Source organism: Tribolium madens, unplaced genomic scaffold, assembly GCF_015345945.1.
Source record: "Tribolium madens isolate multiple individuals breed KSU strain unplaced genomic scaffold, Tmad_KSU_1.1 Scaffold_19;HRSCAF=116;Tcas5.2_LG9, whole genome shotgun sequence".
Taxonomy (NCBI): Eukaryota; Metazoa; Arthropoda; class Insecta; order Coleoptera; family Tenebrionidae; genus Tribolium; species Tribolium madens.
In genome coordinates this window covers 16200407-16224033 of record NW_025400983.1, presented here as the reverse complement: position 1 = coordinate 16224033, position 23627 = coordinate 16200407, and the positions used below count along the sequence as shown (strand labels likewise).

General features: G+C 31.6%; 2 protein-coding genes and 1 pseudogene across 4 annotated transcripts in view; 2 read left to right on the top strand and 1 right to left on the bottom strand.

Annotated features, from left to right (window-relative positions):
- The window catches only part of LOC123012181 (metabotropic glutamate receptor 2), a 390426-nt gene that overhangs the window by 70658 nt on the left and 296141 nt on the right, over positions 1-23627 (top strand). For 2 of the 3 annotated variants that reach the window (XM_044410042.1, XM_044410034.1), the window contains exon 2: positions 6609-6656. The exons of the other annotated variant lie outside the window; for it this stretch is intronic. The gene's annotated coding sequence lies outside the window, so the exon portion shown is untranslated. The remainder of the gene's footprint in view (positions 1-6608; positions 6657-23627) is intronic. 3 annotated transcript variants of the gene reach the window in all.
- Positions 1316-2578, bottom strand: LOC123011570 (annotated as a pseudogene).
- LOC123012209 (protein rolling stone-like) lies at positions 3253-4265 on the top strand. The gene is made up of 4 exons (XM_044410085.1): positions 3253-3370; positions 3419-3776; positions 3826-4009; positions 4058-4265. The coding sequence occupies exons 1-4, from the start codon at positions 3287-3289 to the stop codon at positions 4230-4232; spliced, it is 801 nt and encodes a 266-aa protein (XP_044266020.1). The 5' UTR covers positions 3253-3286; the 3' UTR covers positions 4233-4265.

The following is a 23627-nucleotide window of genomic DNA, read 5'->3' as shown; positions in this document are numbered from 1 at the left end:
AAAAAAAAAGAATAAAAAAATTGAAATGTGTTAAGTGTCAAGAAATTCTTGGTGAGAAATTGACACAAAATTTATTGAGTACTTGTTCCTTTCCGAGTCGCCTGAGACGTGGTATCAATTTGTAACTTAGAAAGAAGGCTTTTTTTATTGTCTGAAACTCTGTTTTCAGAATTCATTGCAGGTAAGTCTGATCTTTTCAAAGAATTTATATAGTTTTTTCTTTCTTCAAAATGTTGGACTCGATCCCATGGCCTAGAAATTGAGGATTTGGTTTTAATGTTTGSTGGTTTTACTTTTTCGCATCGAATCATAASCGCCTTGCTATTGTGGTCTGGCGTTTACTATYCTCTGRTGTTACGTAACTACCATGTCTCCGTCTTTAAATAGCAAGCAGTTGGATAAGTCCCATCAAATATGTGCCTGGGGTTTTCCGAGTTTTCATTGTAAAATTTTTGAAATATACTTTGTCGTCTATTGCATCTTATCTTTTTGCATCTGAATTTGCATTTGCAAGATATCTGAAACAAAACTTACGAATAAAAACCGCATTATATATTGAAATTCAGATTCTAAAAAGAATATACTTACTTCTGGTTGTAACTTTGGTGGTTTATCTTGATTTCTTGTAGTTTTATAAGCCTTGCCCGATTTCCTAAAGAATTTTTGTTCACTTTCTTTTCTCTCCGTGTTTTTATTCCTTCGTTCTTTTTATAACATCATTAATGACAGAAACAGCAAGAAATCCGTAAAATTAGCACAAATATCTCTGAATGGCGTTTGACACCTGTCTACAGCAATTGACTTTGTGAATACCGATAGCCGCATCTTTTAATGAACATGCTTTTGCAGGGACAAGCAACATAACACATAAAACTATGTCAAGTTAATATCACAAGAAGTTAAAATTTGGCACTTAGCTCTTTTGTAACTTCCACTCTTCAATTTTTAATACGCCCGGCAAAGTGTCAAATCTCACATATACGATGGTTTTTACACAACCGAACTTTCATGGATAGCATTGACCCCAAATTAAAAAAAAACACCCGTTATACAGGGTCAGTCACAGGAGAGTCCATTTTTTTTAAAAACTATTGTCAATGTCAAAACTCCCTCAGAGACCAGACTGTACCACCCTAAAAGCTGCAGATTTGGAGCAGCTGTATTGTAAAATCTCCCTAGATCAGGTTTGAGGTTATATCAGTAATTTTGAAGTGTCAGAATAGCTTTGCGCGTATCAAATTTTATACCAAAAAACACGAAATAAAAACAATAATGACACGGAAAAATACAACTGGACATATACAACTTAAATGGTTTATTCATTTTCAGAATCTGAATCAAAATCGTCTTCCGAATCTGATTCTGTGGAAAGTTGAATTACTATTGGAGGAATGTTCTCAACTGACAGATTTTTCCAGTCCTCTCTAATCAGTTCCTCGCAGTGACGAACACTATTAGCCCACATATCAGGAGTAAAATTTTGAAGTGCCGTTGACCACATTTGTTTTGCCTTTTCGAGTTTAGGACCAGATGCTGATGGTATATGTTTATTATAATAAGTTTTTACAAATCCCCAAGCTAATTTTATGGGGTTGTACTGGCAGTTGTAGGGAGGCAAACGAAGAACAATGTGGCCTTTATTGCGAATTAAATCATCAACTGCATAAGTTTTCTCAAGGTATTGTTTTTTGTCGCGAATAATGGCCCATAACTCTGACTTCAGAGAATCAGGGGGATATGGAGTATTGTTCTCTTGGAGCCACTGGATCATGTCTCTTTTTTTTATTGTTGAGACTGGTACTTTTTTAGTTGCTCGGAATGATATGGAGCATTGTCCATGATTATAACGCAAGTTTTATCAAAACTATTCAGTGCCGGTAGTAACTGTCTTTCGATCCACTCTGTGAAAATTTTGGAGTTCATGTTTTCGATCACAATTATCTAAAAACCCCCTTGCAGTTCCTGCATGGAGAATGGTGAATCTTCTACCCTCACCTTTTAGTCGGTGCGGAACGCCTAATGGATCCGACTCATTAACCCAGGTTTTTACTGGACTTCCGTTTTCATAAATCGACGTCTCGTCCAACAATACAAATTGGTAATTATCGGATTGAAGATACTGTAAATACTTCCGCAAAAATTTAATGCTGTTCGCAATTATATGTGGTTGTTCGATTAAAATTTTTCTGTTGTTAAATGTTTTCCATTTATACCCCATAGCTTTAATAATTTTGTGTAACTTAGACCCACTGCCAGTGTAGTCGTATTCGTTTTTAACAAACCGATGAAGGTCGTCAATGGTAAAGTGTTTTTGATCGGCATGATATGTATGAATTTGCCTTGCCTCTTTTATGTAATAAAATGCTGGATCAACTTTGTAATTAATTTTATGGCGCCCTTTCTTATCAGGAGTTTTTACTCAATCAGATTTCTGAAATTCCTGAAAAATCTTAAAAACAACAGTAGGGTGAACCTAAAAAAAGGATTTTTTAGAGAAATATTAGGGGTTTAATAGCAGATCTTGAAAAAATACATCGAATATGTGAGCAGCTTTACTGCAAATTTCTTTGATAATCATGTTCGGTTTGTCTGTTCGCATTTCTTCACAGAATTTGGTGATCGCTAATTTTTCTCGCTCTGTTAAGGGCCGTCCGGATCCTTGCTTTTGGTAATTCATTTTTATTTTAAATTTTTGCAACTTGGCTTCCAGTTTACGAAATGTTTCAGGACCGGATGCATTCGATTTGGATACCTTTCCAAGAACAGAACTGCAGGAGCACTTTTCTTGCATTCTCTATGGATTAAGAGCATGGCCACTTATTCGTTATTTGTGTAACAATACATTGTATTACTTTTTAAATATCAAATTGAAAAATAAGCAAAATATTCTTGGATACAATTTTATAATTTTTAAAAATGAGGAAGCTAGACGCCTATGTGAATTGTATAATGGGTTGCTGCCCAAATTATTTCAGAACCCTGTATTTAGTTCAGTAGCAAAACACAAAGAATTCTTAAATTTTAATATAAAACTTAAAAAAAACGTATAATTGGTATTAGTTTTTATTAAACTCATTGCTCTTTCAATTCCTCTCTTGCTATTTGGCTGTAATGAGGAAGGGATTCTCTCTTATGATACCACATATCTAATATGAAGTTGTGTTGTTATCTTACCTCAAAAAAACACAGTTGCGACGTTGCCGGTGTGGCGATTGGAATGACGCGAAGTGTATGTCGACATGTCATGTCAATTTTGGTTATTTATTTGGAAAATTTTGGTTAGACAATGACAGAAACATGGAGGAAATGCTGTTCTTTGAAACAACTATCGCTCGAACACGAAGAACCAATCTTATTTGTTGTTTCACAAGTGAGTAAAAATAACTATTTCAGGCRCACATTCAAGGATGGATTTCAGTGGCAAAAAGAGCAAAAACCAAGTGTTATGTATTTGGTCTATCGTTGGATCATCGGTGTTTTTTTCTTCACGACTTTCCTAATCTCTGTCTGCGTTGTGAAGCACCCCGACGCCGACTTGTCGTTCAAAGCCAAATGGTTGATTTACTTGACAAATTGGGGTTACACCATTTGCACCTTACAATCTTTGATAAGTGCTATGGCCCTGTCCATTTGCGTCTTGGCGCTTCGCTTGCGAAAATATCTCAACCTGCAATCTATAACTCTGAAATTTTATAAGTTGTACTGGATGTTGAACGTGATTGCTACTGACACCGCACTTGAGATAACTATACTATACTGGTCTTTAATTTACGATGGTGGGTCAGTGTTCTGAGTCCTCCTGGGTTTAATGAGAGGTTCTTGCAGACAAAGTCATAAGCTTCAACGCTATGAATTTTTTTCTTCACGCTAATAATTCCGTGTTGATGATGATAGATCTGTTTGTTGTGGCGTATCCTACTCGGCTGCTTCACTGCTGCTACTCTGTTGTTTTTGGAATATGTTACATAGTATTTAGCGTCATTTTTTACGCAGCTGGAGGCATCAGCAGGTAAAACCGAGTGATGATCGAATTTACGTCTTAGTTAATCGCTTCTAGAAAAGGAAATGTTTATATCTACAAAATCCTGGACTGGCGAAAACCGTTAACTACGACAGTGATTTGTCTCGCTGCTCTTGCGTTAGTTGTTGTTATACATGTTACTTGTTGGGGATTACATAAATTCAGAATATGGATGCATTCAAAATGTGTTCCGGAAGCTGGAACCCATTGAAATGCATGATATAAGTAATAAAAAGACACGAAAGGGCCCTATGTTAATGAAGGAGTTGCAAATGACATGGTCTCAGTCATCTACCGGCTGGATTATGAAAAACGCTCAAAGCTCAACTCCATTATTTTTAAAGTTATGAAAATACTTCTTAGAACAAACTTGAACATATTTTGTTTTCTGTTTCACTGGAAATGACATCAATTTAATGTTTTTAAATGGAACACCCTGTATGTTTTTCCACTTTTGGATTTTTTGCTTAATTGCCTTTTAAAAGGTTTTAGTACCATATGCCAAAAACCAACCGTTAGTGAGATATTTGTCAAATAATATATTTATTAAAGCAGGAAATGGAAAACAATAATTTCGAGTAATGTTGACAAATGTTAATTCGCATTTTGTCTTACTATTTGTATACTTTTTGGTATCAATCATGGATGATAATGTGTTAACAGACATGATTCAAAAATATTTTGAATGCAAAAAAATAGTGGGAAATCACTACGTCTTTGCACGGTTTCCGATGGGGAAAGTTCCAAATCGTCGAAAATTTAAGCGGTTTGAAGAAAATTTGAGGATATTTAGGGCTTCTAGAAATGTCTTGAATCTTTACAAAATATTCCGACTGATACATACAGGGTGACCCAGGCGTGCGTGCAAGCTCTATAACTTTTTTTTCTATCTAAGCTATTGACTTTTTTTAAATGGTAGGTCTGATAATGAAGCACATCAACATTTCTCATTTTGCAGAAATCTCACAAATTTTACAAAATAGACCCCACAAACTCTACATCGACAAAAAGCTCATAAAATATGCCATGCAATAATGCAATGAAATATAGGGTATTTGAAAAAGTCGAGTTATTGCCATTTGTAATTTGTCACTTTTAAAAAATCGTAGTAAACATCCTGTATTAAATAAAAATATTTTTGAAATGTGCCTCATTATGCAGGGCGTTTCACATAATTTTACGAGGCCTGCGCCTGTAAGATGCAATCAATAATACATATTCCGATACGAACTCGATTACAAAATTTGAAAAATTGGATAATCTTCTCTAGTTTGTTCACCCTTTCAAAAATTACAACATTTTTAGTTAGTTAGTGATTAAGATAGATAAACTAGAATCATATGCATGCCGTCTCTTGATAGAACAAATGATAATTGTTTCTGAAAAACTGCAGTTTATGACTATTAATGAAACAGTGATTAGTTTGACAACTACTGTCATGGGTTTCCAAAAATTAAATAATTAAATGTGTGTTTTTTGTATCCAGTGTTCTGTGACTTCTGTATATTTGGGTGCGTACATTAGGCGCAAGCCTCGTAAAGTTATGTGAAACACACTGTAGAACCTATCCTTTAAAAAAAAATCAAGTCGATAGCTTGGATAGAAAAAAAATTATAGAGCTTGCATGCACCCCAAGGTCAGCATGTATGTATCATCCACGGAGACATCAACAAAATACCGCCATGTGTGACATGCGACATTTTTTAAATGTCATTGAGAAACTCAATGCTGACAATCACAATGTGTCAAATTCACCATATGACGCTTTTATACCAACTTGTCATCATTTTAACAATTGTTATAAAAAAAACTATAGAAGGGAAAATGATGTTTGTTTGAAAAATGACAATCTTCTTAAAAGGAACATCGTTACCATAATTAACTGATTATAATAATAAATAATTTATTAAGGTCGTAGAAAAACATTGTGTTCTACATGTGTGAAACACTTTTTTATGCTCACTCACTCAATGGAGACCTTATGCGCAACTGGCATCTAAAATTCACCGTTTAAACAAAAAAATTATATCAAATCTTAATAACAACAATCGGGTGTATTTGTCCAGTGGTATCTTTGGACTTTATCTAATAACAAATGAATTTTTATTTTGTTTTAAACGCATTTTATAGTTTTTATATTTCTTTTTATTTTGCTGCGCTGCTAAATTTAACTTTCAGAAGGAGTATGTTTATTTAAAATTATTTGTGACATTTGGTTGTGACGTATTTAATCGGTAGAATATGTATTTGTTCTAGTTTTCAATAGTATAATGAACATGTGTAGTAAGGAGAGCGAATAATAATTATTGCGACATTAAACGCGGTGATTGCAGCAAGCGCTTTAGTTAATTGTCGACTTGCTCCCTCATTAACTTACAAGTTAGTTACAATGCTTTTCCGCTGATCGTCTAGACTTTAGACGAAAGCTTCTTTCTATAGGTCGTGGCCTCTTAATGGATCGAAAATGAACGAAACAAATTTCTGTAGGAGTGTTTACTGCTGCAAGCTGGTGAAGCGGATATAGAATTTTTATTATTTATTTTTATGTTATCGATTTTTTGAAACTAATAAACCATACGTTTTGCAGGGAGTTATTCAAGAGCCCATTAAGACTCAAAGGAATAATTCTCTTAAGGTAGGAGTTATAATAATTAAGTTGCATTAACGTATTTGTAAGTCTTTTATACCGGGTGTCTAGTCTCAGTCTCGAACACAGGGAATTAACATGGTATTGTTTATTTTTGATGATTCGTATTCGGCAATACAACCTATAAGTAAGGTGATGGTATCTGTATGAAAGATAAAATTATTTCGCGTCAAATGATTCCAATTAGAATGAAATAGTATTTTATGTATCAAGTACGCAAAATGTTGTTTTAGGGGACGAATCGTAATTAATGACGAGGCGACGTAGAAGCCGAGTCTTTAATGAGATGAGTCCCCTAAAACATTTTGCGTACGTGGTGCATACATAATTTTTTGGTATCAGCTCTGCAAAATATCTTCTGAAAATGTGAATTATTTGAATTCTGAATCGTAAAATGTGGAAACTGTGTGAAAGCGTAGTAGGTGTCATGACGTTATTATGGCAACCAGTTGTTTATCGAAATAACGGTCGTGTTGAAAATGTGTGAAGTTTCGGCGTTCATTTCCGAAAAAGGAAAAATAATTGTTTCGGATTTGCTTCCTGGAAGTCTAAAGCCCAGTATGAAAAAGAATATGCTTCGTTTCGTGATTGGAAGCAGGCAAATGGCGTGACTCTCGTGAACTAAGATGTGATGTTGGCCTATCTGGACGAAAAGGTATGCACTACGGTGTTTGCATCCTGCAGTGAAGAAAGTGGCAGCTTTGATCATGGTACAAAAAGAATCAATTTTGTTGACGTGGTTGCATCAACATCGACGTCAGTAGAATCTTCAAACAAATCCATCACTTCAAATCTGAAAAACCTAACTGAAAAAGCTCTTTTTTTCTGAAAATAGTTTTAAAAATGCCAAAAACTGTAATTTTCATTTCCATTTCTCAATGTAAATTTATTGTTAATTTTGCAATAAAATCATGTTTCTAATGTGTTGCTAAGTTACCTTTCAATCCGCTAAAATGGACAAAAAGTACTAGGCCGCTAAAATAGCATTTTGCGGACTAAAATGAGTTCGCTAAAGTATCATTTTGCGGAGCGTGTACCAAAAATGATATTTTTACTATAATTTTATATAATTTTCAAAGTTATCAATACGTGAAATAAGTATGTGGTATTTGTTGTCAAAAACGTCAAAGTTTTTTTTCAATTTATTTGTAGTTAAGTGAAAATGGATAATTACTTCATTGCAGGGCTTTTATGGTCAAAACGTATTTGATTTTTTTAATTACATTTTGTTGTTTTTAATAAAAACCAATTAAATTCTTGCTTACCTAGATACCTGTTTGTATTATTAAGCAAAGAAATTGGCAAATACTCTTTAACATTATTTCCCTATGTTCGAGTTTGAGACCAGACACCCGGTATTTATATTTAAGTAAATATTTATACATTCAATCGGGTGATTTAAAAATGTGTGGCATGATTTTAACSACGAATATCCCTCTACAAATGAGAATAAATTGCAGAGTACTTATTGACCCACCACAAAAAATTGAAAAATACAGTTTTCCAAATATCAATATGAAAATATAATTTTACTTTGTATTTAGTGAAATTAACATTTAATGTGACAGCATTGACAGCTACGTAGTGGATGGTTTCCAAGATACGCTCAAAATTTATAAATTCTCATTTTGCAGAGGGTGTAGAATACCCAAATAACTCGAGAACGGTATATTTTGACGATCTGAAACAAGAGTACTTTTTTGTAAAAAAATGATTGAGCTTTCAATTTTTGGTATTAATCATGGGGGTTCATAAACCGTAAAAAAAGTTATGATCTCAATAATCTTAATGATCATGAAAGCTATGATTTTGTCCTTTACCATGCAAAGTTTTATAATAATAATATTAACAATTTTGCAAAATTTCAGCTAGGTGAATGGGTAGTTTTGAAATTAGGTTAAAGATGACATTGACAGCATTTAAAAAAAAATGTGATTAATCTCACATGCAGCACACAAATTTCTGTCTTATTATGTTGCAGATAAAACCTAATGATCTTTATAAAACAAATAATTCGGCAGTAATTAGTGTTTGAAGGTAACAGCAATTTAATTGAAATGAACTTAAAATTATAAATACAAACAATAAGAAAAGGTTTTGTCTGGTCGTATTGAAAAGGTTTTCTTTTAAATTATTCAAAAGGGCTGCATCCTGCTCCGAAGATGGCTTTCTAGTMAAGGTCCAATCTTATTCCCACCTGTTCTTTATTCGTAGAACAGTGCTTTTATCTAGCCCATAATGAGTAGCAACTCTTTTYATGGTCCACCCATTGTTTATTTTGGAATGGATCWAAACTTTYCATTTTCTGTCAGTCAAGGCATTTTGAGTTTTCAAATTTAAATGTCAAACTTGATTAATCACAATCACGATCGTAAAATAGACAGGTCTGGAAACTCCATTCATAAATACGTTTGAAATTGAATGATTTTTTCTGAATCGCGGGTGATTTTATTAATTCACTGTTTGACAGCATTTTGGCAGCTAACCACAAATTTAAAAAGCGAATTTTTCTCTATTTCCAACGTTTCTAAATATTTTTGCCGCTTTTGCACAGTTTTTCGGTGTTTTAGGATGGTTTTCTTTGATTTATACTTCATGTTTTCTTGGTTAATATCTTGTTTTCTTTCATTCTGTTCAACTTGATTTTTTATCTAAATTAAATATTAAAAAAAAATTTGGTTTTGAGTTTGTCGTTCAATGTTTTTTGGGTGAAAGAAAAATTGGACCCAAGGGCAAGGGATGAAACTCTAAATACTGTACTGCAAAGAAAAGATAGAAGCTGTCAATTACATTTTGAGAAAAAAGGTACAAATTTAGAGAGAAAACATTAAAACATTTAACATTGAAGCATTTAATCGACTAGGGTTTTGAGTTTTGACATATTTGTATCAGTCTAAGAAGTAATAAAGTACAATACAATAAAGTATAATACTTAAAGTCCTATAGATAAATGAGTTCACAAATGTATCAAGTTTTTAAAAAAATATTTATTTCTTTACTCTGTTTACAAAGTGCCCGCTCACCACAAAAATAGATCCTAAAATTGTCTTTATTGTGACTGTGGTTTTCTTTATTATTCAAAAAAGCTCGCTGTACACGAAGTGGGTTCTGACCAAGTAAAAAACACCATTTTTATATATCTTGGAAGATTGTCATTACAAAATCCTTCTATTGTAACACCAACCTTGATCGCTACCTTATTAGTTAGAATTGGATAACTAAAAAATAACTTATGTATAAAAGTTACTTACTATAACATTATTTATTTGTTGTTTTATTTCTTCAATAACACTTCTTTTCCACGTTTTGTTTTAAAGGTTTTGCATTATTATCATCATAGGTAGCATCTTGTGTAAAGATCAATAACAGCAATGTTTTCTACTCTTTTTTGCTACTAGACGGTAAGGTGGCAATTAATAAATGCTATGGATTGACTCGATAGCATGAACGTTATTCTAAAAACCTCCTCGAAGACTAAATACTCGTAAATAAAACGGCACTTACCTGCCACTTTTATTAAACATATTATACTTTATATGTGGCGCTTATTAAGTTGTTTTTTGCACATTTTTTAACAATTTTAACAAGCCCAGAGTAACCTAACAAATTATGACAAGCGCTAATTTAATATTTGACATTATTTACGCACGGAGACGTCCTTTTTCGTTCATAAATACGCAGTAATTAACGTAGAATCCGATAGAGGCACCACGGGTATAGTTGCCCTCAAAACCTACTGAGATCCAGAGTTTTTAATTCAATTTTGAAACACGAGTTTCCAGACCTGTCTATTTTACGATCGTGATCACAATTATTGAAATTTAAGGTTTGTTTTTTTTATTGTACCTGCACCATAATCCTAAATTAAAACACGCTGCAGCGTGCGTAATTTGGCCTTTATTGCACGCTGAAATTTTAAAGATGTCTAGGTAACAATAAATAGTGAAATGTCAGAACCAATTTTTATTTATTGAAATAAATATTAAAATTACAATTACTATTGTTTGAAATTTCAAAGCCCGCCGCTTTAAGCTGGTTACTGTTATTTCTTATTTCTAATTCATAACTAGTAGAAGCTTTTTCATTTTCATTCTTCTGTTGGACGTCCATAGCTCTTGATTCAGCAACCGATGTGTTCAGAACACCAGCAATGCATTTGGAAACAACTATTTTGTTTGAAGTGGATTCTTCAATATAGCCACTAGCCGCACTCGAAGATTTCCATCCCACCTGACGTTTCAACTAATTGATGCTCATACCACTGTTTGCCATTAATCGTAACTGAGCTTCGTCGGAAAGTATGGCCGGTATATTTCTCAACGTCGGATAGATTCAGAAAACGCGCGACCAAGAAAGGACATTTTTCTAAAGTATTAATCCCAACAACTTGCTTCGTGCATTTTCCGTCAGGAAAACTCGATCTGTAGTCACATTTTCGGGACGCAGAGACAAATATTTCTTGAACAACTGGACGTAGAGTATGTCAGAATTATCAAGAATCGCAAATTTTCGACCTTTTTCCGTTTTAGATTAACATAGCAGAACCCTCTCTCTTAATGTCCGACATCCGTAAATCACACAGTTCATATCTTCTGCATGATCCAAATATTTCGCAAATAGCAACCGCCTGAAAACAATAAAAAAAAAACTTAATTATTTACCGTTTTACCATTGCATTCATGAAGGCTAACATGACGGTTTCGTCCACAATAGCCGAATTTTTCGCTGCCATTCATTTAACTAGTCTGTCGTATTCTTTATAGTACTCAAGTTTTGATTTTTCCGGAATTAATCGCAGTTCTGCTTGTGCTGCTAGCCTTTTAATATCTTCACTCATTTTCTGAACGGATTTTTACAAACGGCAAAAAATGTGTTTAACAACAAACTAGTAACCGTCTCGAAAACGATTCACAAACAACCTTTGATAATTTTATTGTGTAAATTCACATTTTTTCAATGCTCATAAAAGATCGTAAATGGACAGGTATAATAAAAATAGCGTATAATACTCGTTTATAAGCGCCTTTAAAACACTTACGACGTTAAAAGCACTCCGCTGACGCGTCGTGCTCTTAAACCCGTCGTGCATGTTTTAAAGTCTTGCTTATATTATAATAAACTATTTTAACATAGGACTTTGTGGTGGATATGTTTGTAAATTTTTTCCAAAAACTTTTTGGCATTGATTTTTATCTGTATGCATTATTTTCGCTCACCAAAATGTGATTTTAAAAGGTATTTTTGCAACATTAATACCTTATATTGTTTCTTGTGTGCATTTAAGCTTACCTTTTATGTTGCCATTAGAATACGCTTTATCTTAAAAATACCTACATCGTGAATAGCAACGTATCTTATGAGTTCTGATTCAATATTAGTGTTACAAAAAATCTTAAAAACAACACGCTTTTTATAGTTTAAAAGTCTCTGCCTATTAAATTCTCACTCCCTCCGCTCGCTTTTATTTATATACAGGGTTATTCATAAATATGAAGCAATATTTGAACTTCAAAAATGACCTACGATGTTAATTTAAATAATAATTCGTGTCCGACCTCTATTGACAATAATTTTACAGCCCTCGGATTGTGGGTATGGAAATTTATTTTTTTTTTTTGTGCCATAGCTGACACAATACGTAAAATACTAAAACAGCATTTGAATGTTTTTGTATAAGATTGGCCCCGTTTTTTGTGACCCCCCATTATTTTAATTTTTTACACCAACACAAGTGCATTTATGCCTGATTTCATGGAAGTTGCTTAATCGTATGGAATTATTAAAAGAACTAATGAGACGCAGAACAAAAGCAATGAAACTTTCAACTTTCAACGACGACAATTATTACGGTCAATGTCAAATTGACAAATTCACTCGAACATGACATTTAAGTGGTGTAGTTGAAGTACATACAGGGTGAATATAAAGTATGGAACCAAGCGGTTTTATTATTAATCTTTTGCCTCCAGAAAATAATAATTAATATAAATTAAAGTAATATAAAAAATGTGATCGTATTTTCAGAATTTTGTTTTGTTTTTGAGTTATGCGATTTTTTTTTGTCAAAATTGCAATTTATGTGAAAAAATTTTTTTGAAAAAATTAAAAATAAAGCAGATACTTGTAATCCTTAGAGTATGGCTTTTATGAGAAAAATGATTTTATAGTGGGTTGCCATTTAAAGAAATATTTTTTTTTGTAGAACTCAAAAACAAAAGGAAATTTCGAAAAATTTTATTCTTGTTAAATTATCACATTTTTATAGTACTTTATCACTCATTAATTAGTTTTTTCAAAAAATAAATAGTTTAAGCAAAAAACGTTTGGTTCCATACTTTTTATTCACCTGGTTTTTTACATTATGATAGACTTTTTTGTTTTATTTTTATGTTGGTAATGAAAAAATGAAATTGATGATGCACCGATCTATCCTCCTGATTTTTACTATACAAGAATATTACGTCCATAATTCTAATTACATCTTATAAATTTATTACAAGTTTTAAAGATGTATTTTACCTGCTACCGGTTTAGATGTTGTTTACTCCTAGTTCTTACATAAGTTTTAATAAAGTAATTCAGTAAGTTGAAACAAGATGAGATTTATTCAGATATTTATAAATATTGCGGCACATAAAATTCTAATTTAACAAACTTCAAAGTTTTATAAATGTAATCTTATTATATAAAACAAGAAATTGATCCGTTCTACAACTTGTGTACGAAAAACGAATAAAACTCAGGCTTGAAACAATAATAAAAAATTGTACAAAAAGAAATTATTATTAAGCAGCTAAGAAGCTACATTTTTGCTTTTTGTATTTATTGTTTTTTTGCCTGATGTAGGATTAAGAAAGAGAAATAAAAAATTATTGTTTCTGGAAATGATTCTAATATTGTCCAAAAGTTGCAAAAAGCAGTTTTAAAAATATTTTCAACTTTTTGAAAACCAAGTGAAGAAACTGGAAGGAGTTGTGATTTGTGTAACAAAAGAAAGAAAATGTTTTTCTGTATTTTAGAAGTAATATTTGTACCTTTAAAAAGAATTTCAGACAATAGTTATTTATTGTAAGAGTGTGTTAGGTAGCGTTTTATCCACGCAAGAATGTTTAACCGTGAGAACGTCAGTTCGAGCGGTTAATTTTCTTTAGTGGATAAAACGCCACTAACACACGACTGCAATATAACGTTTTATCCACAATCACAGGCCCAAATTATTCCAAATTTAATTAAAAATTAAACTGACATTTAATCGTCACGCCAAATGTGCTTTCGGTTAAACGTAGTAAGCTGTTACGCGGTCCGCTGGTTACTAACAGTGGAATAAAGTTACTCTATTCCACTAGTGGATAAAGTGGTACTTTATACGCATCTAAAGTGTGGAATAAAGTCTCTTTATAGAGCGATTGTGGATAAAACATATTTATTACATTTAAAATTACAGTTATTACCACTTTCTGGTTCAAAATTTGTTGGTAGGGCTTAGTTGTAACATAGATTCTTGTTTTATATAGAAATCAAATCACTGGCCACTCATCTATTTCATTTCAAAAAACGCAGTTGCTATGTTTCCAGTGTGGCGATGGCACAGGTATTAGGCAGTCGCAATGTCAAATGTCAACAAATAAATGTCAAAATTTTTTGACAGATAAAATTTTTTAAACATTTTTTCCATGTTCCTGGTATCTTGCTTGAAATTTTTCTCTGGGGCGCGCGTTCTGGCGCACCCAGTATATCGAGTGATCAAGATAATTTGTAATCGAGTCATCTTTGATTCTGAGAACGTATGTCTGTGTTTGAACTAACTGCAGGTGAAACGTCAAATAAAATAACAAGTCGAAAGGTAAAATGCCAAAAAGTTTAAAACACGACTTTAATATCAAAATTGAGATAATTTTCAACAAAGAAAGATATATTGTTCAATAGCGGTTACAATAAATGCTGAAAATGTTTTCTTGTAAGCACAAAAGCGCCCTTTGTCTAACTCCATATATCATATTTCGTAGTATATCTGGATTATTAATTTTATTATCATTTTCAGTTTTTCTTCACCTTAATTGTTGCGTTATTAAGAGTATGGGACCAAGCATTTTTTTCGTAAACTAACCACTTTACAAAAAAATAATTAGTGTAGCGTAAAGTACAATTAAATTGTGACCATTTATCAAGAATAAAATTTTTCGAAATTTCTTCTAGTTTTCGAGTTTTGGAAAAATATTTTTAAATAACAACCCACGTTAATTTTTTAAGTAAAGATTATGATCTGAAAATTAAATAAAATTGTTTTTTAGCCAGTACTTTTTTTAAAATAAATTGTTAAAGTTGCGTTCCGACCTCATCACGAAAATTTTTCGAACTTAACCCAAAGGGTCATTTCATACATTTGGTCCTTGCAGAAGCCGGTTTTTTAAGCAGGTGCATTGGGGTTGTTTCGAATGGATCAAAAAATCCAATTAGAACTCATTTTCTTCTATTTTTAGTCTATTTGAAACCACCCCGAAGTATCAACATAAAAATCAAGGCTCTCCCATGAGACCCAAATGCATGAAACGACCACTTCGGTTAAGTTCGGAAAATCTTCGTGATGAGCTCGGAACGCAACTTTAATAATTTATAAAAAGAAAAGTACGGGCTAAAAACAATTTTATTTAATTACAAAATTTGTATTTTTTTTCAATGGCTACGTTGTTATTTAGTTTCATACTTATTGTTAAAAAAGTGCATTATGGTAGTTTTTGAATTTTATAGTGTTCGCACTTCTAAAACAATTTTGCGGACATAAAATATGTAGCAAAAGGCATTCTGCATTAAAAGTTTTCATAGAATTTACTGCAGTTTCGATGCACCATAATTTCTGGATGCTAAATCTATTATTCATTCTTTAACAAAAATGCTCTACAACTTTAGTTTATGTAGAAGATTCATATTCTCCTCTGCTTTAGGACGATAAATATTATAGGATGATTCATGAGAAATAATGAGCCTTACCAAATTTTCAATGCAACTACCATTACATTTTTGCAACTTGCTTTGCGACATTTGAGAAAAGTCTATAATTTGGGTTCACAATGCCTATTATTATTACCAATCATCATTGTCATATTTGACAAACTGACAAATTTTAACTATGCCCTATATGATTTCATATTTATTTTGTTGTATCCTTCTTTCCCAGATTTTATTAGTTGCGTTATTTTTCGTTAATAATTAAAGATTATTCAGTTTTTCCTTAGTAGCCCCCGTAACTAAGAAAAAATTTTAATTACTGCTCCAATGCGTTTTTTACGAAATGCCCAGGCGGGATATTGTTACATTTCATTAAGGAGGCGGTGACCATGTATATGGAAAGAAAGGGTTATCTTTCAACATACGAGGTATGGTTATAAAAGCTCATATTGATATATTTTTCTCTCGTATATTCATGGGTTTATTATATTTTTTTAGGATCCAAACATTTTCTCAAATAAAAGTAATGAGTTTAAACGCTTAAACAAAACTTGTAACTTCTAGGAAAAATAAATTGTATATTCTCTCCAGATTAATGAGTGTAGGGATAAAAAGTACGTTACATTATTAACATTGTAATTTGTTTTTGGTGTGATAAATAATGTTTTATTTCTATTTAAACATTTTTATCACTTGAAACATATTACAATCATTTGTTATTGAATTATAAAAWCAAACTAAAGCAAAGTTATACAATTTAATACAGTTATACAAATTTAATTCGGCATTTTAGTCGTTACTAGACGGGCAAACACTTTAGTAATACGTTAGGTGTTGMCACAATGCCGGAAAATATATCATCCTTGTGACTGTAATATTTCATCGAACATTTCACATATTCTGCAAACAATTTTATACCGAACACCTTATTCGCATCTAATATTTTATGGTATAGTTGGAGATTTATGATTTACTTCGAAATGCACCGACATGACTTTGTATTTAAATTCATTTTTATTAATGAAATGAAATAATTTCTTTTCTCTTATAGGTATTAACAATGTTGCTGTTTATTCTTTAGATACGAGTAGACGTAGTACAACTTTATTCTAGAAATGGTTACTATGTTTTCGGCGAAGCTTATGGTGTGCGGAGCAATTAATAGTCGCTGATGTACTAAATATAAAAAAAATCGTTTTATTGTAAAAATTGATTGTATACATTTTAGGTTTGATAGATGTCACGTAACGAGACAACTCAAAATTGTCTTAATAAACTCAGTCTCGGATTCATTAAAAAATAAAAAAAATAATTGGTATCTACTCGTTTGAAAAATATGTTTATTTGGTTGCGTCGGGATGTTGTTAGGCTCATTATTACTCGTGAATACCCCTGTATCCCACAAAACAAAACTTTTTTGTTTCATCCTTAATTTTTTTTGTATGGGGCTTTTGAGACTTAAACAACACTTTACGATTTAATATCTATCTGCTTCAGGTCGGATAGTGTGCAGACTAAAAAGAGCATACCACGAATATAGTATGTAACAAATAATTCGAACTCGAAACGGAAAAATTAACTGGAAAATTATGTGAACAATACTGGTGAAAGTTGACTGAAAAGTGTTTTTGATATTTTGCGCCAAATATCCAAAGAATGCTTTATATTCTGTATTTTTTAGGTAAATTTAAAAACAAACAACTAAAAGATGGAATTAGTAGTTTGTCGTAAATTTACAGAAATCTGTAAATAAAAGCAAGTCTCTTGGTTGTATGTTTTCATTAACATATTTGCCTATGTCTTTTGATCAACCCTGGCAACGACGATGACAGTCGGCAACTATATAAATTCGATCATTTAAAAATTTTTATTAAAAAAAATTATGAATGTATCAACTACAGAAGAAAACGTTGTATTATACACGTAAAAAACAGTTGGCATTACCTGCTCGTGATTCCTTTCGGAAGCTTGTACTACGCACTAGTTTCAGAAACACATCACAAAGATAATGAACAACCTTTCTTTACTTTTAAAAGTAAAGTGTAGTGTACTCTTTGAATCATAAACTAATTGTTGTCGATAAAGAGAATTGCTAACTAAAGAGAACCAAACGACATTTAATAAAACAAGACATCAAAAATTAGGACTTCGACATAAAAGACAACGCGAGAAAGTTTGTTACTCTACTTTCCAACTTTTATTAGCTTACAAATGCAATGATTTAATGAGTTTTCTTATTGTCCTGAGTTTACAACACAGAATCAAAACAAATTTAAAACTTAAGTGTCAATTGGCATACTTTGTAGCAAGAAGTACATTGTAAATTATTTAAACTTTCCTTTACTAGTTTTGGGAGCTCTAGTTTAATTGTGAGTTGAATTTGTTTTTTATAAGGGTTGTTTATAAAGCTAGTTATAAAAATATATAGCTGTGACAGAAGTCATAAATACAAGAAGGGTCTAAAAAAGAGGTTAGCAAAACTAAAATTCATAATGCAGGTTTGTAATATTTTGTAACCCTGTAGAGCTTTATTAAACCTATGATTTTTTCCTTAAATGAAAGTAACCTAAATAATTCAATACATCTAAGAGAACTATTTTTAACCCTAGGATGCATGACTGTTTTAACCAACAGATTTACATAACATGGATGAAAAATACCCTAGAGCATTTTGGCGTTATTTTGACCACCAAAATTTGAATTATTAAGTTGTGTTATTGTTAAAATAATGATTATTTATTTAAACAATCGCTTTATTAACATTTTTTACTTTTAAATCTATACAGGGTGTTTTTTACAAATAGGTTTGCTACTTGTGCACACACTAGGTTGCATTTGCGTTTTTTTTTTGTTGGGCTTTTCTTTAGTTGTTAATTTTTTACCGGTGTGTTGCTTGTTGGTCTGTTTGTGCATTTTACAAAAATTTACAATTATCTTTTAATTGACTTAAAAATCACACAAAGTTTGAATAGGTTTAAAAATGTGTAATTACAAGAAAAATTTTTTTTATTCCGTAAACTCCAATTTTTATGAAATATAACTTTAACTACTATGTTAAAAATATTATAAAGAAGGCATATCTGTAATCTTTTAAAAATATCAGCAAAAATAAAAAATAAATTTAAAAGCAAACAATCAGTCGGGTACAAAATACCCATGCTATGCATCCTAGGGCTAATAAGCATTAAGCAAAGCAAATTTGTGTTTTATCATTATTACAGAGCACGATAGAATAATAAAACTCTTACAAAAATACTGACAAAAAAAGTCATATATGTGACATAGTACAGTATTGTCTTGCTAATCAAAACTCTCGGTAATCCAAACTCATCGGTAATCCGAACGTAAAATGATTTCTATAATCCGATCTCTTGACTTCTCTAATTTGAACGTTCTTAAAAAACATAACTAATTTTTACAATTTTCCGAAAAGAAAACAAATTGCCTTTACAAGATGTACCTACTTCTATTACGAAGAATTCGGCAAAAAGCCCTAGAACTGAAACTTCTTCTTGGATCCTTTTGGTATGGGAATGGTAAACACAAACACAATTTAACTCGCCACACTAAATTTTTATTTCAAATACGACGCGTTTCAACCACAAAGTGGTCATTCTCAGGTGAAAATAAAACATAAATTCGTAATCAGCGCGTCAAAATCTATCGGATAAGATATGTTTAAATTGAATGTTTTATTCTCACCTGAGGATGATCACTTTGTGGTTGAAACGCATCCTGTTTGAAAATTGGCAATATCGTACGAGGTCAAAAACCTGTGCGATTTGTTTTCGCACCGTGTGTTAGAAATCTAACGCACAATTCACACTCAAGTGTTTTGTATTTTTTCATTTAACGTATTATTTTGTATCCATTATAAAAAATAAATCGTCATTCAACGTATTTTTGTATCGATTATAAAAAATAAATCGTTATGAAAAAWATATATGTTTGTAAGAAAACAATTATTTATGGTCGTAGGAAAAACAGTGTTCAAAACTTGCAGGAAAGTGTCTAACGCACTCGCGRTATTGCCTGCACTCGGCAAACGCCTCGGTCGCAACTTTCCCGCTTGTGCGTTATTTATCACTTTCCGTGCTCGTTATGTAATATAGTTCATTAATTTAGTACTTACCACTTAATATTACATAATTTACATTGATATTTACTTTCTATAAAATAAAAGAAAAACAATGTTATGTTTTAATTTGTAGAACTTTTTTAAAAACTCTTTTTACACACAATTCGAAATAATTTAGATTATAATCAGATTGTGGACAATACACAATCTTATGAATTCGATAGTCCAAAAGCATTGTTAATTCGCACGAGCTGTTCGGATTATCGAGTAATTAGTGTATTTAGTACCGACGGGTCAGTGGGGTGTAAAGGTTGTGAAAATTATTTAACAGAAAATTATGCCTTGAATAATTGTCTATCAAATAGTTTCTTCTTCTTTTTCCGGGTCAAATTATTAAAAGGGAAAATATAAAAAAAAAATTAGTTATTACTTAAGATTAGAAAAAGTATAGTATTGAACTCTTGAGAAATGGCTATATCCACGTAAATTTCATCTTCGTGGAAATGGCCAACTTTCTCACTCGTTGAATAATATGCTATTCTGAAACGAGAAAATGATCCAACATCGTTAAAATTCTTACGTGGGAAGTTGGCACGTGTACAGTGTTATTCACGAAAAGGGGTACTTCTGAATTTTTTTGCCGCAAACAACAATATYATTAACTGCTTAAATAATYTTATTTGTTTTAAATTAGAAATCAAAGTAAGTTGGATAAATTTGTCAGAAATGACASATTTGCAGATAACCTATACCTAAGTGTCTACCATCGGCTTCTAAACATGCGCTCAATCTGTTGGTAAACGACAACAAAACATGTTGCATCATTTGAGAGATGATTTTTTGCTGTAATGTCAAAGAAACAGTTATAATTATTTTCTAAATTTGAAATCAAGAAATTTTTGCAATATGTATAACGGGTTGCGGCAAAAAAAAATGCCCCTTTTGTGAATAACCCTGCATTAAACTGGGAAGTTGAAAGGCGAATTAAAAATTTAACTTGAATCAAGTAGTCATTTACTTTTACTTTAGTCGAATTAATCACGAATCCGTGATTACGACATTAAAATTTAATAGCAATTAAATATTTTCTAGAAGTATGTTTGTGGAATTTTATCGAGGATCTGTTGGCAGCCATACCAATTATATTTCCTCCTAATTCCTATAGAATCCTAGACTTTATATTTATTTTGCAGCTGTCTCCCATTTTAAAACTTTATAGGGATTTAAGCTTCTACGCATTAAATTTTCATTTATCTTTACTGTGTAATGGCATGTTTATTCACAGTAACTGATTTAAACACTATCTCGAGGGTTTGTAACTACCACATTGTCTTTATTTGCATTATCCTTTAATTAAAATAGTCCATTTGTTAAAACCGTTTTAATTCAACATACATAGATAACAACCCTTTTATTGTAAATGACGGGTTGAAATGATTATTTAATTGTGAACGAACTATCGTATTGAAAGTTATTAATCTTACATTTGACACCTCGCCGGGTGTATTAAAAATTGTGGTTCGTTCACAACACACTCATAGTCACCGCCAACTATGACGCTAAATTTTAATAAACACCTCTTATAAAGTGTAGTGTGAATGTGCATACGCTCTGATTTGTCGCATCTTGCATGCGATTATCGGAAATATAGTCGTAGTTCCGGTCATTCAGAAAATTCAAATGTGAAACTTCGTCGCTCGCTCAACAAACTGAGAAAAAAAAACACGAATAAAAGTGTTCTTTTATATGAACTATAAGTTTACGAGGGAAAACTTTTACTACAGCCCTTGCCCATTGACATACTTGAATTCGACGTAAAACTTGAGTTCAAAAAGTTTCACCCTTTTTAGAATTTTGTGTGTTACATCCATTATTTTTAATGCTTTATATTAGTTACAACATTAAGCACTTGTAAAGTTTGTACCCACTCAATTTTCAAATAAAGAGAAAATGATGTCGTTAAGTAAAATCCTTTTTTTTGGTAAAAAAACACAATTCGGCACAGTCCACATTTCGTTACAGCCATAACGTCGCCTTTTACGTGATATCATCACTTAAATGATACCACCCTCGAAATATTCCCCATTAACCGACAAAGGGGCGCCCTAGAACTGCTTCATACATAAAAATATAAGGCGCGATTTGTTTTCCGATACACACGCTCACAATCCACAATTTGTTTACCTTATATACAAATTTTTTTTATACCTACAGATTATAACAATTAATAGTCTTCATTAAACAACAAAGTTTTTTGAATGCCAGTTCTAACATAAACATAAAAAAATAGATCTATTGACTGTCACTATAATAATAAGTCGATTCCTAACCATTTGGACATCAGCAAATATGAATATCGTTTCTTGGCCGGGAACTAATTTATGTAGGATTGCTAAGGGTACCAGCCCATCAAATGTCAAAAACGCAACAGATATTTTATTACATAAACGAAATGTCATTGTGAATAAAAAAAATATTATGTACAAAAATTAATTGTTTATCTAATTGCAAATTCTTAATTTCTTTCTTCACTGTATGCACTGAGTTTTTGGAATTAAAAATACCAATATATTTATTTTGTGTTCTAATTGAGCTGTTAAATTTGATTTAGACGTGTAATAAAGAATATTGTTTCAATAAATCACACATTTAGTCAAAGCAGACCAAAATCGTTTCTCACAGCCACCCGCAAGAACTTTGAATAAGGCGTTAACTTTCGAGAAAACTATATTAACAGTAACTAACTCAACAGTAAGTAATTTACAAACAAGAATATTGAAACGCAGGTATAGCCTAGATACTTTGAAAGGATTAAACATTGACTAATACTGTAGAAGTTACATACACCAAAAAGGTTTAAAACCAATACAATTTCTCTAAAATAAACAAGCGGTATTAAGAAAAAGTAAAACATGATCAAACTAGGTTATAGAAACTACAACTTATTTGGAGCATAAAATATTTATCTAAAATCTAAAAGTCACTGATCATAATTATGATGTTTATATTTTCGCTAAAAAGTATGGATACAGTTAAATTTTATAAAAACTATTCATCAAAACTTAATGAAATTTGGTATATGCTTAAAACTATTTAAATTCTATCGAAAAGTTAAAATTAAAAAAAAATTATAAAACATTTACTTGAACCGCATAGAGAATTATGAAATTTTGTAGAATTGAGGTATTACATGACTTTCATAACGGCCGCAAATAATGCTTAATGGTTTTATTTACACTGCCCGCCAATTTTTCACATTACAATATTTTTGTTATTCTTTGTCGAATATTTGATTTCCTCTGATAATTTATTAAAAATTTTGCAACAGTTATAATTTATACTTTTCTGAAATAATGCAGTTCTATGTTTCTTTGGAATCAAATGTTCTTTACATCTGGTGTTATAGGCGTGGTTATCACTAGAATCCTTAAATTTGACTTTATTTTTGAAAACTGCTTCATATACAGGCTGTATTATGAAAAACGCCCCAAGCCATAACTCCATTATTTTTAAAGACAATACTTCCTAGAACAAAGTTGAACATTTTTTGTCATCTATCGTTTAGGATAGATGCTAAATTAATGCTGTTTTCTATTTCACCGGTAATCACATCAACTTTATTTTTTTAATGGAAAACCCTGTATATTTTACCAGTTTTGGATTCTTTGTTTAATTGTTGAACAAAAACACGATTAACCCGTCACACCAAACTTTTATTTTAATAGTACAACGCGTTTCGACCACAAAGTGGTCATCCTCAGGTGAGAATAAAACTAACTAATTTAACAATGGTAATGCCTTATATACTAATTTTCCGACTTTCACTTTCCCTACCCTCAACTAACGAGTAGAGGGGAGAAAAGGGAATGGGGCCGTTGTCTGAATTCATGAGATTATCTCTATTTTTAAATATTTCAAGACTCTCGAAAGCGTCA